Source organism: Orussus abietinus, unplaced genomic scaffold (genome assembly GCF_000612105.2).
Source record: "Orussus abietinus isolate OABI.00-Male unplaced genomic scaffold, Oabi_2.0 scaffold24, whole genome shotgun sequence".
In the NCBI taxonomy this organism is placed as follows: Eukaryota; Metazoa; Arthropoda; class Insecta; order Hymenoptera; family Orussidae; genus Orussus; species Orussus abietinus.
This window is the reverse complement of record NW_019394437.1, coordinates 1,137,798-1,151,281: the sequence shown is the minus strand read 5'-3', so window position 1 is coordinate 1,151,281 and position 13,484 is coordinate 1,137,798. Positions and strand designations below refer to the sequence as shown.

Below are 13,484 nucleotides of genomic sequence, written 5' to 3'. Positions count from 1 at the left end.
TAGGGATCAGGTTACTTAATCCATCCGTTCTGAAAGACCACGCTCGGTATAAACTTACCTTAAGCGCCTGTCTCACTGAGCGCGTCGCGTTGACGCGTTGAGGATGAACGACCAATTAAAATTTCAGCTGGGTGACGCTTGGATCCAAAAGCAATTCTGATTGGTCGTTGATCCTCGACGTGTTGACGCGCTACACCCGTGCGATACTAGACATTTTCTGTAAAACCGCGGCCATACGTGTCCGTGCGTGTCCGTTTCGCGAACGGAAGGCGGTGACAAGTGGTGACAGGCGCACTGGCAGTTGTTGGCAGGCGCAAGCAAATAACCTAGAAGCAACCGCCCTTCAGTCGATTATTCTGACGAATTGAGAACGCGGAGGCACGGCGACGATCGCAGGGCGATTTGAGTTAAGCTTCGTTCCCCTGGTTCTTGTTCACCACGTCGAGTGGCCTAGTAATCAGTCACGACGCCCCGGGGACCAGAATTAGTTAGATCGGCTAGCCGAGGATTCCAGGAAAACCCCACAATGAGGTACGTTCACGTTGTTTTCGTCCACCCGTGACCAAGAAGTTGTTTATTTCTATTTCGGGATCGGTTAGCTGTGCCCGGCGTCGAGCGCGGTCGGCCGGCCATTTTGAAGTGCCGAACAATGACATGGTCAATGCCTCCAAACCCTTCCTCGTTTCCTCAATATCTTTGGGAAGCTTGTCCTTGGATTTAAAGTGACGCGGCAATGTTTTGAATTCGCAGTACAAACGGGAGAACTCAAATGACAGCGGTGAACGACAAGAGGCCTGCACCACCACCGCCCCGTACGCAGCCAGAGTCTTCGCCTCAGCATTTTGACCTAATTAAATACATTTATGCCTGTAAGACTTATTTCTACCACATGTCGTACACTGGGTTAGATAGGTTACTCATTTGTCTTATTTCTGCTTGACGTAGCTTGGAATTCAGTGTCCAGAGAGCTGGATACGTGTCACGAACAACCGAAAGGAGATTCGTCGGATTACAGGACAGGCGCTACTGTTACATACTACCGGGAGCATGAACCGAACCCAAAACTCAAAGGTAAGGGGGATATAAGGAGATAAAAATGTAGGAATTATCGGAAACTTATTTGTCCTTTATTGTAGACTTCGAGCCGTTCGATCTGGAAGCCTGGTGGGGTCAGCGGTTCGTTCAGAGGTTCACGAGGAACAGAAGTTCCTAGTGCCGAACATTGATAAGAAGTTGAATGGGATTCCCAGTCGCTCCATGGAATGTTCTTGTTTATTTATGGAAGGAATTTAAGCTATAGGGAATGCGGTCGCTACTTTTATGGCGGAACTGGAAAAAAAAATGTACGAATCTATTCCTTTTTCTAGACGCAAGTGCTTTTGACTTTGGGATGCACGATCCGTCTCCAAAGGTTTAGCTTCTTAGTAGCACCGTACAACCCTCTGCCAAGAAAACAGAATCCGACTCTGATCGAGAGACCTTGAACGTAATGCAAAGTGATTCGTAGTGCGAGGGAAGGTGGGGGTTTCTTTGTCGGTCTTTACAGGGAATTTTGCAAGATTTTTCATAATCGATGGCTTATCGTTGACTTCACTCGAAGGATCAAGACACGGTTATCGATAAGGTACTATCCAGTAATGTTTTTAATGACGAACAACAATTGCAAATGGCGTATCTGTGGGAACTCCTTTCTTCTTCCCCGATGTCACGGAGACCATGGACCGTTGTCATCTTGCCAGAGACTCGACGCAGCGAAAATAATCGGCGCTGCTTTCCAGAAATCCAGGATTTTCTCTGGGATCGAAGAAGCAGCTGGCTCGTTCGATCTCTTCGCCTCGGAGTTGAGCTACGGTGCGTTCGAGCGAGCGAAGATTTATCTTGATGGCACGTTTCTCGCCGTTCGACATCTGGCGTACATAAAATTGGGGTGAAAGGAGGAAATGTAAAGGAGGCCAATTCCATCGCCCTGAGACCCTTAGGTTGTAATATTTAACTGCGGTTAGAATAAAAGGAAGAATTGAGATTACACTATTGGCCGAGTAAACGAAAAGTTTCAAGGAGTCAATTAAAAGTTCGTGTACCGAGGTTTTTCAAATTCAAATAGACACTCTTTTAGCACCGGGAATGACATTCCTGACAGTTCGAAAGTATGTCAAGAATTAATCTCAAAGCTTTGAAGCGGTTCAACGATTTTAGCGTCGTAACGAGATTGACGTCTCCGCTGCGTAGATTATAAGAAATTTATAGAGTCGTAAATATTCCAGGAACAGCTTATATGTGTTAACGATGTTAATACCAGGGCCTCTCAGCTTTTTACCGAGAAGTTAGATTTCAGTGAAAAATAGGAATTCGAAGAATATCGTAGTTCTACATTTTCCGATCATCACCGTAAGTGACACTTTTATCAGCTTCGACCAGGTTCTTTTATTAATTAGGGGAGGCGGAATAACGCAAAAAGAGGGATCAAAGCTCAAAAGCGTCGCTTATTGCGTTAGACACGACCCATCTGAAATTGAATCTCCCATTTTAACATATTCCCTGCGAGTCCTGCGACCCCTCCCGGAGATAAAATCTTCGCCTCGGATAGATCATTTCAGTGTCGCAATAAATTTTATAGCGGAGTACTCGTTTAGAGGAGAGCACGTTTTATCCAATTTTTCGATTTACACTTCACGTTAAATGAAATAAAATCGACGCTGGTAACAGTATCCATCGACTTATCTCTTTCGCATTTAATTTCTCCGCGGACTTATCGATTGATCCTCATTTCTTCCCTCTTGCCATGCGTGTTTCATTTTAAGCTAAGTCTTAAAGTGTTGAACTGTAGCCGGAAGTGACTGTAGCCCTTCTCCGCCTTGCGACTTCAAGCTCTCAAAAGAGCTTGGCGAAGTTGGACCGAAGCTCGAACAAGTTCCCTCGAAGGCCCTCCAGCTCCTCCACGAGGACTCTGTACAAGAAGTCGCCCTCCATCGCGGGGAAAGAACTCCCCGGTCGGCAAATCTGGCTGCAAAGAAGAGAGTTTAAATGGATTTCGCCCCGTGACAGTTCCTAAGGACTGAAGTTTGCAGTCGAGGGAGGGGAATTCCTCTGTTTCGTTTGCTGATCAAGAGGGGGTCGCGGCTTGATTAAAAGGGGCGGCTGGCTCTCGCACGTGAATACCTCGATGGGAGTAATCGGATACGAAATTCGGTATCTACGATCGCCGATTCGCAGGGGAACCCGTTGATCTCACGGAGTCGAAACCCGATGGCGATAGCCCGAAGAATGCGCCCCTCGCGTTCCGCTTCAACTTTCAGACGTCGGAAGAATTCCAATTTACGAAAGATGGTCTCTCCACGGGTTTCCATTGGTGCCTCGAAAGAGGGAATCTTCCGGGTCTGAAGTTCCGGCAGCCAACCCCCGTGGGAAAAATTTCCCGATTTCGATTCCGCGGTCGCGCCCTTTGATGTCCGTTTATCTCCTCCGTAGTTCGCTCGAGCGAGGGCGAGGCTCTTTGGGGGGAATTCTTAATTGTGAAATACTTTGAAGAGTTATCTAAGTATTTATTGATAGAGCTGATTAGGGTTACTCGAGTCGGGTAGTCCTGCAGCTCCTGATTGCGACTCCACCCGCTCCCAATTTGGTTAACAAAGTGGTTCGCCTCGGTTAATGGGCGTCGACGATTCGTTCAATTGCAGGATTCCTCGGCTCCCTCTCTTCCTCTCTTACCTGATAACGGATAACGCCATATTGCGTTTCCCTTCCAGGAGGTAACGAGGAGTTCCCGCTCGTTAAGCGAAACCGGAAGTATCGGCGATTCGTTCCTGCCCTCTCCGATCCTTCACGGATGCCAAGGGCGTGGTCGGCCAGGGTCTTCGGATGCAACAGGTCGGAAACTAGGACCCCGAGGACGATAACGGCGTCGCGACGCCCTTAAGCCCCCGAGAAAGGATTCTGACCGAGAGATACCGCCGAGACGATAGGCCGAAACTTGTCCCCCTCGAGGGAGTCCGCAACTTGAGAGGAGTTCTCAGGAGCCGCGAAAACGACTCCCCGAGGGGGTATTATGACGCTCTTCGAGTACCCGACCTTGAAGAGAGACTTACGACCCGGAGGAAAAATCCGTAAGCCCGAATCCACCACTCTCTACAAAATCTGCCCCACGTAAAATCCATAAAACTCGGGATACTCATTTTTCGAGGACCAAGTAAATCCCCTCGTTCCAGAAATTTCACAAGGTGCCCTTCTTCAAGGACCTCCTTCGAGAGGTATTCACCGAGCGACCCTCTGCTAAGCCAACCTCACACGAAATCTCGTGATATCTCCGATGGAATAATCTCGGTATTTCTCGACGGAGAAGAGGTGAGTGGAGATTCTTTAAGAGATATGTTTTTTTTTTCTTTTAGCGCCAGGTATCGAGAATTGCGAAGTACTCTGCCGGTAATGACTTCGATGCTTGTTCCAGGCCCGCAGGATTATCGGGAAAGGATGCGTCTCCGGCTCGGTGGGGTCCTGGAAGGGCGAGTTACCGCGCTCGGAAGTCCTCGGGACCAGGACGCCTCTCCAGCATCCGGAGGCGATGCATCGGCCCGATCCTTCGCAGGACGCGTGCGCGGGTGCAAGATCGGGAAGGGGAGGACCTCTCTTCCGCGTCTCCGGAGCGGACTGGCCTGCAGTCGCGATCAGTTCCGCGAGGCGACCGCGGGTGGTGCCACCCCCGCTTGCATCCGCCACCAGCAGCGCACGCCCGAGACCTTCGAGACGCGAGTGCCGAGCCTTACCGCGTCTTGCCGCGTCCTGGGACCCACCGTCGCCCACCACCTCGCCGACACGAGCCTCGACCTCCCGAAGACGACGTCGATGGGCGCAAATTCGGCGCTCTTCAACCCCTGAGACGCGGTGCATGGTAACCACCCTCGCGTCCTGCCGGCGCTTTCCTAGTTCTTACTCCATTTTTTCTTTCTCTCTCTCTCTCGGATGAAATAATCAGGATCATCGGGAAATTTCCGAGTATCAGACCTCAGGGTGGAGGAGGTTTGAATACGAGTTTCCCTCGAGGTCGAGTCGATTTCTTGTATCGTAAGAAAAACAAATAAAGAAAATGGACTCGAGGAGTGGTCGCTGGTATTCTTTACGCCACTGCTCGTGTAACTCGATTTACCTTCTCTCGCCGTTCCGCCGCTCTCGTTATTTATTTATTTCCGGTCTTAACGAGGGGACTGCCGGTCGACACTCGGTCTCGCCCGAGTGGCCGAGAGCCGCCGGAAAGGGAAGTCCTGGAAAAAGGAGACCGTCGGAAGTCCTCCCGTCTTCTTGAAGAACTATGATAACAATGCGAATCTTGGTATAGCAAACGCGGTCTCGAGGCGGCTTGAATGGAGCATCTCGTTCGCGCCTCGTTATCGCCGAGAAAATGTTTAATCGTCTACTCGGGACGAGATTAATCGAGCTCGGATTAGGGCAGGAGGCGCCGGTGGTGCGGCTTTTAACACTTTTCTCCTTTCGCAACGGTCTAAAGTTTATAATCGGCTTTAATTAGATCCCAGCCGGCTTGGCGAGGCTTTAATCCGCAGTTAAGGGATGACGAGCGGTTATTTAACGGACGGTTTCGCCCGACAAAGCGGGAAATTCAGCGACGCGTCCTCCCCCTCCGGGTTTTTTTTAAATACTGCCCCCAAGTGCGCGGACGTCCGAATAAACGCGTTATCCCCGTCAGTCCTTTCGCGGGATTTCATTCTTTCTTTTTTTTTTACCCTCCCGCCGGTAAACCGTTCACCACCGTATGCAAATGCCAAGTGGGGCTATTTATTATTAACTCGAATACCGCGCCAGGCTGTCGGTATCACTTTCCTCCCCCGTCTCTCCGCCCCTCGCGGCCATTCGTCACATCATAAACGAGCGGGAGAGATAACAGCGTACGTGGACGCCCGTCGAGTGCTCTCATAGGCAATGCTTGGATATCCGTATCGTGGAGTCGCTGCTGAACGGCGAGGAAAATAAATGCACCGAGTAATTAGATCCCAATCGGCGACGATCGCGGGGGTGAATGCAAATTAGCCTCGCGGGGCGCGCTTTTCGCGTCTTGGCGCGATCGAGGGCTCCGAGCTTTGAGCGAGGAGGGCAATTAGCTTCGGGAAACTGGATTTCTGGGGGAAAGAAATTCAAGGGAGCGACTCGGGACGGAAAACTCGGAGCGAGATGGGGTGGAACACGAGAGAGGGTGAGAGAGAACGTCTCGTTTCTCCGCAGCGGTGCGAGCACTCGGGAACAGAGACCCGTCCTTTCGCGGCTACGCGTTTAAAGAGCCAGATTTAAATGCCCCTCAACCCGCGGAATGGATTTCCCCCGTGGGGGGCACAAAGGGGGGTGCTTTTTCCCGAGGCTTTTATAGATCCTTCGGAGGGCTCCGCGAAAAGCTCCCTTTTTGCGCCCACTCGGCGGTGCCGGAAAGCCCAGGTTTTTCGGGAGAATTCCGGATGCCAGGGCGAGGAGAAAGAACCAGACGGGATAAACAGAAAAATTCTTCGAGAGCCCTTGGACGCGAAATAAATCCTCCGAGGCACTCGGAGGACTCCGAGGGGTCTAGGGGCGAAGGAAGGATCCGAGGCGTGCGATCTACCGACTCGTCCTTTTTGTCTTTTTGTCCGTTTCCTTTTTTCCTCGCACGTCGAGAGGCAAAATGCCAGGAATCAAGAGACGAGCCGCGTACGGGTAATTCCCGGTTACGATCCGGCGAGCTCGCTCGATCGTGAAACCCGATTTAATCGTCAAAGGGGGGATCGATCGATCGCTCCCAAATTGCCATTTATATTTCCCACGGCCGGCGCAATGGCGGGGCACTAACGCGCCCGATGTTGTTTCGTTTCGCTCGAATCGGAGGTTCGATGGATGGCCAGGAGGGTAAGGAGAGGATGACAAAGGATGGTTTAAAATTCGCTGATACGCCCAACCTGTCCCGATTGCAGCCCTGGATGCGCCGTATCGGATGCACCCCGGGTGCATGGACCCTTCCTTCCTCTCCTGGTTCCGGACTCCCCGGAACTTCGTTCTGGGTTATCGGACGAGGTATTTACAGGCCATAACGATAAATTCCGAGCCGAGCTCCTCGGTTATTCCTGGGGGTCCCTTCGAGCGGTCACCGAGGTATGGGATTGCCCTCGGATGGAGCCCTCCAGGAAATCCCCGGAGGAACTCGCGAAAACCGGGCCGAGCACGTCGAACGGTCGGCCGTGAATCACTGGGGGAGATTAATGTCGCGCATCCGCGGAATAATATTTTCGATTAATATTTCGCTGCGGATCTCCGTGCGCCTCGGTGGGAGCGCATTGATCGAGGTGTAATCCGCGCGTAACGAGCGGGCGCTTTGTCGCGCGTAGCTTTGTTCCTCCACCGAAACGCCGTGGAACTTCCGGGGTGCTCACCGGCCCTCCCTTTTCCATCGGCAGTTCGACGTCGAGCTCCTCGTTACGGGGCTGCCGAGGAACGGCGAGAGAGTCGAGGCTGGTTTACGTAACACGGGGTGCCCTGCCCGATATTTTGGACTCGGTCCCGAAGAGCGGAAGTAATAGGAAAAATGTTTTAAGATAATGGATCCTGAAACATCGAGGTCTCCAGAGGGTCAGGACCTTCCTCGGGGCTTAAAGTTATTAGGTGGGAAGATTTCGAGGGATTTGGTACTCCCAGTTTGGAGGAAAGTTGCATAACCGATCGACTCCTCGGATGTCGGTTTCGTGCCGCCTTAGCGCCTCCACCGGACCCCCCGCAATCGGCCTCCGGCGTCCACGAGGGGCGAAGTAAATCAGAGCCCAGGATGAAATTACTTTTATCGCGGCTCGGTCTCGAGGGCAATCCGGCGGTAACGAGAGCCGGTGCTTTGTTATTCGGCATTCCGTTTTTACGCCGCGTTTTATTCCCCCTCGTTTGCGGAACGATCGAGGACCGTTCGGAACTTTCCTGGTCCTCGGTAGCCCGCGACGTATTTGCGGAGCAACTAGACCTTTTGCCCCGGTACGGAGGCACTCGTTATCCCGCGAAGTGCGTTGTAAAATTCCCCAGGGAGCCGATAACCGCCGCGATGGCCCGGCCGCCTTCGATTGCGGAACTTGGTTGCGGAAAATCTACGGCGAAGCCGAAATCGACGAGGGTCCAGTTTTTCTACGCGGATAGAGGGCACCCTCTCGCCCGGCAAATGGCTTTCCACGGCACATCCGGCGCGGAAAATTCACCCGGAAAAATTATGGACCACTTGGCGCCGCGTTTTCGCACCTCCGCTCAGGGAAATCGCGAGAGGCACGCGAGGCTCGCTCCATTTCCCGGGAAGGAGCCGAGTCCTTTGGCGACGCCGAGCTCGTATTTCCCCCGAAACAGGCCGAAATATGGTTTCCGTAACTGCGTCGTTTTTCACGTTGTTTGCCCGAGGGTAGCAGCCCCTGAAAGGCCGGGAATGGCCGGAATGGCCACGTCGTTCGACCCAGGGACTGTCAATTCCTACGTCGAGCTACCCTTCAGGATCCATGATCCCGTCCCCAGGAAGAAACAACGACGGGTCCTTACCCTCCTCCCTAACCGAGCCGAAAGCGGAAAAGCGCTCGAACGTTCGCGACGAAATGTCCCCTCGTCGCCCGGCTCGATTCTATTAAATCCAGTTAATTGGATCGAATTTTACCGCCTCGATTACACGCCAGCCGCGACCCCGAGACCCGCTGGGAATTAATCAAAATCTGCGGATCGATCGCATCGCCTCGAATCGGAGCTGGGTAGGCCGAGTCAGCTGGGATTCCTGCAGGACCCTCCGAGTCGCATCTGTACCGTTTTTCGGAAATCCGGGGAGTCGGGAATAATCCCGATAAATCGACAGACCGAATCTAACGAGTCGTAAGAATTCCTTGGAATTGTTTAACGAGCTGATAAATTCGACTCGTCGGGTCTTTGGATGAAATTCTTTGTTAGAGATATTTGGAGCCTGGGAGGGGGCTGGGCAGGGGGATAGAGGAGTCTTTGCAAAGACGAGTCTGCTCAAAGAGGTGAGATCCCCTCTCAGAGAATTCCCGGTGGACCGAGGCAGCCCGAATCGAGGGAATTTGCCGAAACGCGCCATAATTGATTCGGCCGAGAGCTTATTTCCGAGGAGCCCCTCGCTCACCTGGGGAGCTTCGGGATGAGCCTTCGTCTGGGAAATGAAGAAGGCAAAAGATGAGATGATAATCGTCTCTTGCCACGGCTCCTCTCGGAGTTCCCGGAGTTCCTAATTGGACGACAGGTCGACTCGTCTCCTGTATCTTTTCCGGAGTCGCTCTTTTTACCCGCTCCCCAGGACTCCTGCTCTTTTTCTTATCTCGAAGATTCGTCCTCTTTGCCTTATCCGATTCGCCCGCTTTCCCCGGGACTCAACCTCTTCGTCTTCCCTCTAGAATTTGTCCTCTTCAATTCGTCAGCGGAACTCCTCCTCTTTATCTGCACCGTGGGACTCTTCGTCTTCGGTTTAGTACTTGTCCTCTCCACCTTCCGAAACTCGTCCTCTTCGGCTCCTCTCTAGAATTTGTCCTCTTCACCTCCTCTCCGGAACTCGTCCTCCCGACCTCGTCTCCGTGCTCCCCACGACTCGTCCTTTGAATTCTCTCCGCGGAAGGCGTCATCGCCTTTCCTGTTTGCTCGAGACTCACCTTTTGAACTTTTTTTCCACAGGGCTCGAGGTCGCGAGCGGAAGGATGCCGCGAGGGCGGGCGGCCAAGTGGGTGGCAGGGCGTCGCGGCGCCCCGGGGGTGGTGTCCTCTCAGGGCGCAGGGAGCGCGCAGGGCACCCAGGGTGCGGTGAGCGCGATGAGGCTGCTGCTGCCGTTGCTGGTCCTGTGTCCCTTCGCGGACTCGGCGAGGGACTCCGGATTCGTCCTGGACCGAGAACGAGACCGCCAGGGCACGACGGTCGTCCGAGCGGGGAGCGGCATCAAGATCGGCACCGGGTCCAGAGGAACGAGTCTAGGGACCGGCTTCACCGGTCGCAGCAACTCCGGTCTGCGCATCGGCGAGGGTCGCATCCACAACTCCACCAGATTAAGAACCCCTCCGGCCCTCGGGACGACGTCCACCTCTTCGACATCTCCCTCGACCTCGGCGACCACTCTGCCTCCCCAGGGCTCGAAGACTTCCGGCCAGTCTACCGTCACCGAGGCCGCTTCCGGCACCGGAAGTGGCACCGACCGACACAATATCACCTATTTGAAGGTGCGATATCAAACATTTTTCTCACTTATCGAGGGGTACGAGAAAATTCAGAGGAAATGGGGGAGGGGTTGATCGATATTTTTTGTATCAAAGGGCTAATCGCGGCGGGTCGTTCGAGGATATTGCACCCCTTTTTGTCAGGACGGGGGCCAGCGGATCCTGGTCGCGCGGTGCATGCTAATGCGCGGCTGTTTTATGACACCGGAAGTTGCCCGTGAGGCGGTGGTTCGTGAAACGCGCAGGTATTTACGGGGACGTTGTTAAATGCGCCGTGGCGTGTCTGGGTTGCGTGTGCCAGGTTTATCATTTTCCCTGGAAGGCCTTCTTTAGCCGAGCGATAAACGGTTTCCCACTTCGGGGCGGGATTTAACCCTTTCGCCTCGACCCCTCGCCTGGCGTTATATTAATTCATTGATTCTCTTAAATGAAGTTCTGACGAACGCAAATCGCAGACCCCCTCTTCGGGGTATGATTTAATCCTTTGACGATTTTCTCGAACGAGGGTCTCATCAATTTTAATCGCGTAACAGGTGGGCATGCTCGTGCCGTACAAGTCCTTCGGGGTGAGGGAGTACACGAAGGCCGTCACCACGGCCCTCAACACCCTGCAGAAGAGCACAAGGGGCCCGAGGCTCGAGCTGTTCCAGCGCTACGACATCCACGTGCGCATCGCCATGAAGGAGCTCACCCCCAGCCCTACCGGTAAGTCCTGGTTCCGGTTCCGGTTCGAGAATCCGACCCCGACCTCGAACCCCGCCGATCGAAGCCGATCACCTCCACCCGGGGGATCGGTTTCCCGTGCTCGATTTACCGGCTTTATCTCTACCCCTAGCAAGACCGACAAATTACCACCTTCTTCGCGCGCCCCGAAGCAAACACTCGCCGACTTTATCACGGTCCTGGTTTGTGCAGGGACCGTAATGGGTATTTGCCAATCGACCTGCGGACCCGGGAGGTTTCGTCCTGGAAATAGTCTGCAGATGACGTGTAAACAAATTTGGGGGGAGGGACTTTAAATCGGTAAACCTCCTCGAGTACTTCTCTAAACTTTCGTCTTCGAGGTTCCCCAGAAATTGGAAATGGGAGGAATGGAGGAACCTCCTCGTTTCCTCCCCATGGATGCATCCGATCGCGGGGATCTCGGGCGCCCGAAAATGATGGGCGTTATTAATATTTCACATTTTTAACCGCGTTTCTTGTATAGTTGGAGCTCTCTGGTAGATACACGGTCCGATAGCAGCACTCGCGGGCTCGACGTGGCCGAAATCCTGCCAAATATCGGCGCATGGTTCGAGACTAAATCTTCAATGCAATTTGGAATGCTCGTTTCTGGTCCGCGGGGACAAAAGAGTGGATTCCTTGCTCCATTGTGTCGCTTTTCAGCGCCCATTTCCATGGCCGGATCGCCACGCGAATCGAACCCTGCGATAGGGCGATGGCGAAGCGAGGCGAGCCATTTTGTTACGGACTCTGCCGGAAGTTCCGGCCGAGGTGGGAAAGTGGAGGCGCGTTACCGAAAAATTACTCGTCGCTTCCTATTCTCGTCGGAGCCGCTCCCCGAGGGACGACAACCCCCTGACGACGGTAGATATCTGCGTCGGCACGTCGCGCCTTCCGACGTTATTAAGTACGCGCTTCCGTCGAGGCCGCCTTTGCCTATAAATTTCATCCCGAGAATTTTCCCTCGGAAAACGGGTCGGCTACGACGCGACTTAAATGGGAAAGTTTGTACAGGATGTAAGAGTAGATCGAGCGTCGTTCCCCGAGACTTCCGGAGAGACGCCGGTTATCCAATCCGCGAGTCCTGCCTCGTAATCGGTGCTCTTCGGCGTCGAGAAAGCTCTGATCCTGTCGACCTCACTCGACACTCGTATAAGGGTCGATGGAGGGTCCTCGGGAATATTTTTTTCTCTGCCAAAAGGATCAAAGGAGCCCAAGGGACTCGACCTCCCGTGTCCTGGGTACACCTTGAAGGGGAAGGATGGACCGTTGCCGTCGCTCCGGATTCCTCTTTTATTTTTTTTTCCTTTGGTCCTTGGGTCTTGGAGTCGACCTCTTTAAGTCCTTAAGTCCTCGGGATCTTTGGGGTCCTGCTCTCCCCCTGACTCCGAATTCTATCCGCGCCGATAGGCATCGATTCGCGGTCTTTTCTCTACTTTGGAATTTTCTCCTTGGGCTTTCCTTTGGGCTTAAAAACCCGAAGTAAGTCGGGGAGTTCGGGAAAGCTCGGCTTCTCATCTCGCACTCCAGTCGAGGGATCAATCGGCCTTTCTTGCTTCTTTCTCAGGCTTCCTCGCGCTTTGCTCGCCCCTTCGTAGACGTCGACTCCTTTCACGGGCAACTCGATGTCACAGGAGTCGTTAGCTAACTTCGCCGCGTTAACGTCCGGCTCTGTCCAGGGTACGGTGAAAAATTTCACCCGCGGAGTCCCCTAGGTGTCGCCAAGTCGGTCCTCGTATTTTCCACTTTCCCGGGCCGGGAAACTTTCCGTCACCCGCGAGCTCTCCCGAGGAGCCCAATGTCGAACTTGTTACTTAGCTCGTCCGGCGACCGCGGTCGATTCCTCTTACTATCCATAAAAAATGAAACACCCGCGTAGGTATTACCGGAGGAAAAAAGAAAGTAGGAATCAATAATTCACCGGTTATCACCCCCTGGCCGTACTTTCTAAGATCAGGGACCCTACCCCTCTGCAAAATAAATACTAGAAACCCCTTGTTTGAAAACTCGGTTTTTTTTTCCACGCGATACCCAGAACTTTAATATTCTAGGCGCCGCTTACAGATTTTATCCCATCCGCGGGAAGGTCCCGTCGGCTCCGCGACCACGTCTGGGAATCTTCGCGCAGTCTGTCAGGAGTCTGCGGGAGTTCCCGATTACGGATCAGGTGTACCCAGGAAATTGATACAGACTTCCCAAGTCTTCCGCAGCGCCGCGGCGGTGTTATCTGAGTGGTTCGCAGCCATCCTTAGAGGTTCCCGAGGGTCCTGAATGGATCATCCCCGACAAAGCCGGGGAGACGCAATCGAGACTTCGCAACTCCGATCAGCGGGGGACAATCGATCGTTCTATCCCCTGTTGTCGCGGTAAACGTCTCCTCGATCCGGCAGGTGAACTCGCGGCGGAACCGCAAGACCTGTTGCGGCCGCGGAAACTCGCCTGGAGGGTAGGAAAAAATCGCAGTGATCGATCGCGATAGGTCCGGCGAGATTGGGATTTTCCTTTTTTACCCCTCCCCGGTCTTTACATCCAAAAGATTGTCACGTCGCAACCCCCGCGATTCAG

At 53.4% G+C, this 13,484-nt stretch overlaps 1 protein-coding gene across 1 annotated transcript; it reads left to right on the top strand.

The window, feature by feature from the left end:
* The first annotated feature begins 233 nt into the window (after positions 1 to 233).
* On the top strand, positions 234 to 2,708 carry LOC105701885 (MAPK regulated corepressor interacting protein 2). The gene is made up of 4 exons (XM_012429022.1): positions 234 to 531; positions 751 to 869; positions 946 to 1,071; positions 1,137 to 2,708. The coding sequence occupies exons 1-4, from the start codon at positions 527 to 529 to the stop codon at positions 1,211 to 1,213; spliced, it is 327 nt and encodes a 108-aa protein (XP_012284445.1). The 5' UTR covers positions 234 to 526; the 3' UTR covers positions 1,214 to 2,708.
* Positions 2,709 to 13,484: the final 10,776 nt, after the last annotated feature.

What these genes read in the sequence shown, in the direction of transcription:
- LOC105701885 (XM_012429022.1), top strand. An exon ending in AATTAAATACATTTATGCCT is followed by an intron (nt 870 to 945) that starts GTAAGACTTATT and finishes TGCTTGACGTAG; the next exon opens with CTTGGAATTCAGTGTCCAGA. An exon ending in ACCGAACCCAAAACTCAAAG is followed by an intron (nt 1,072 to 1,136) that starts GTAAGGGGGATA and finishes CCTTTATTGTAG; the next exon opens with ACTTCGAGCCGTTCGATCTG.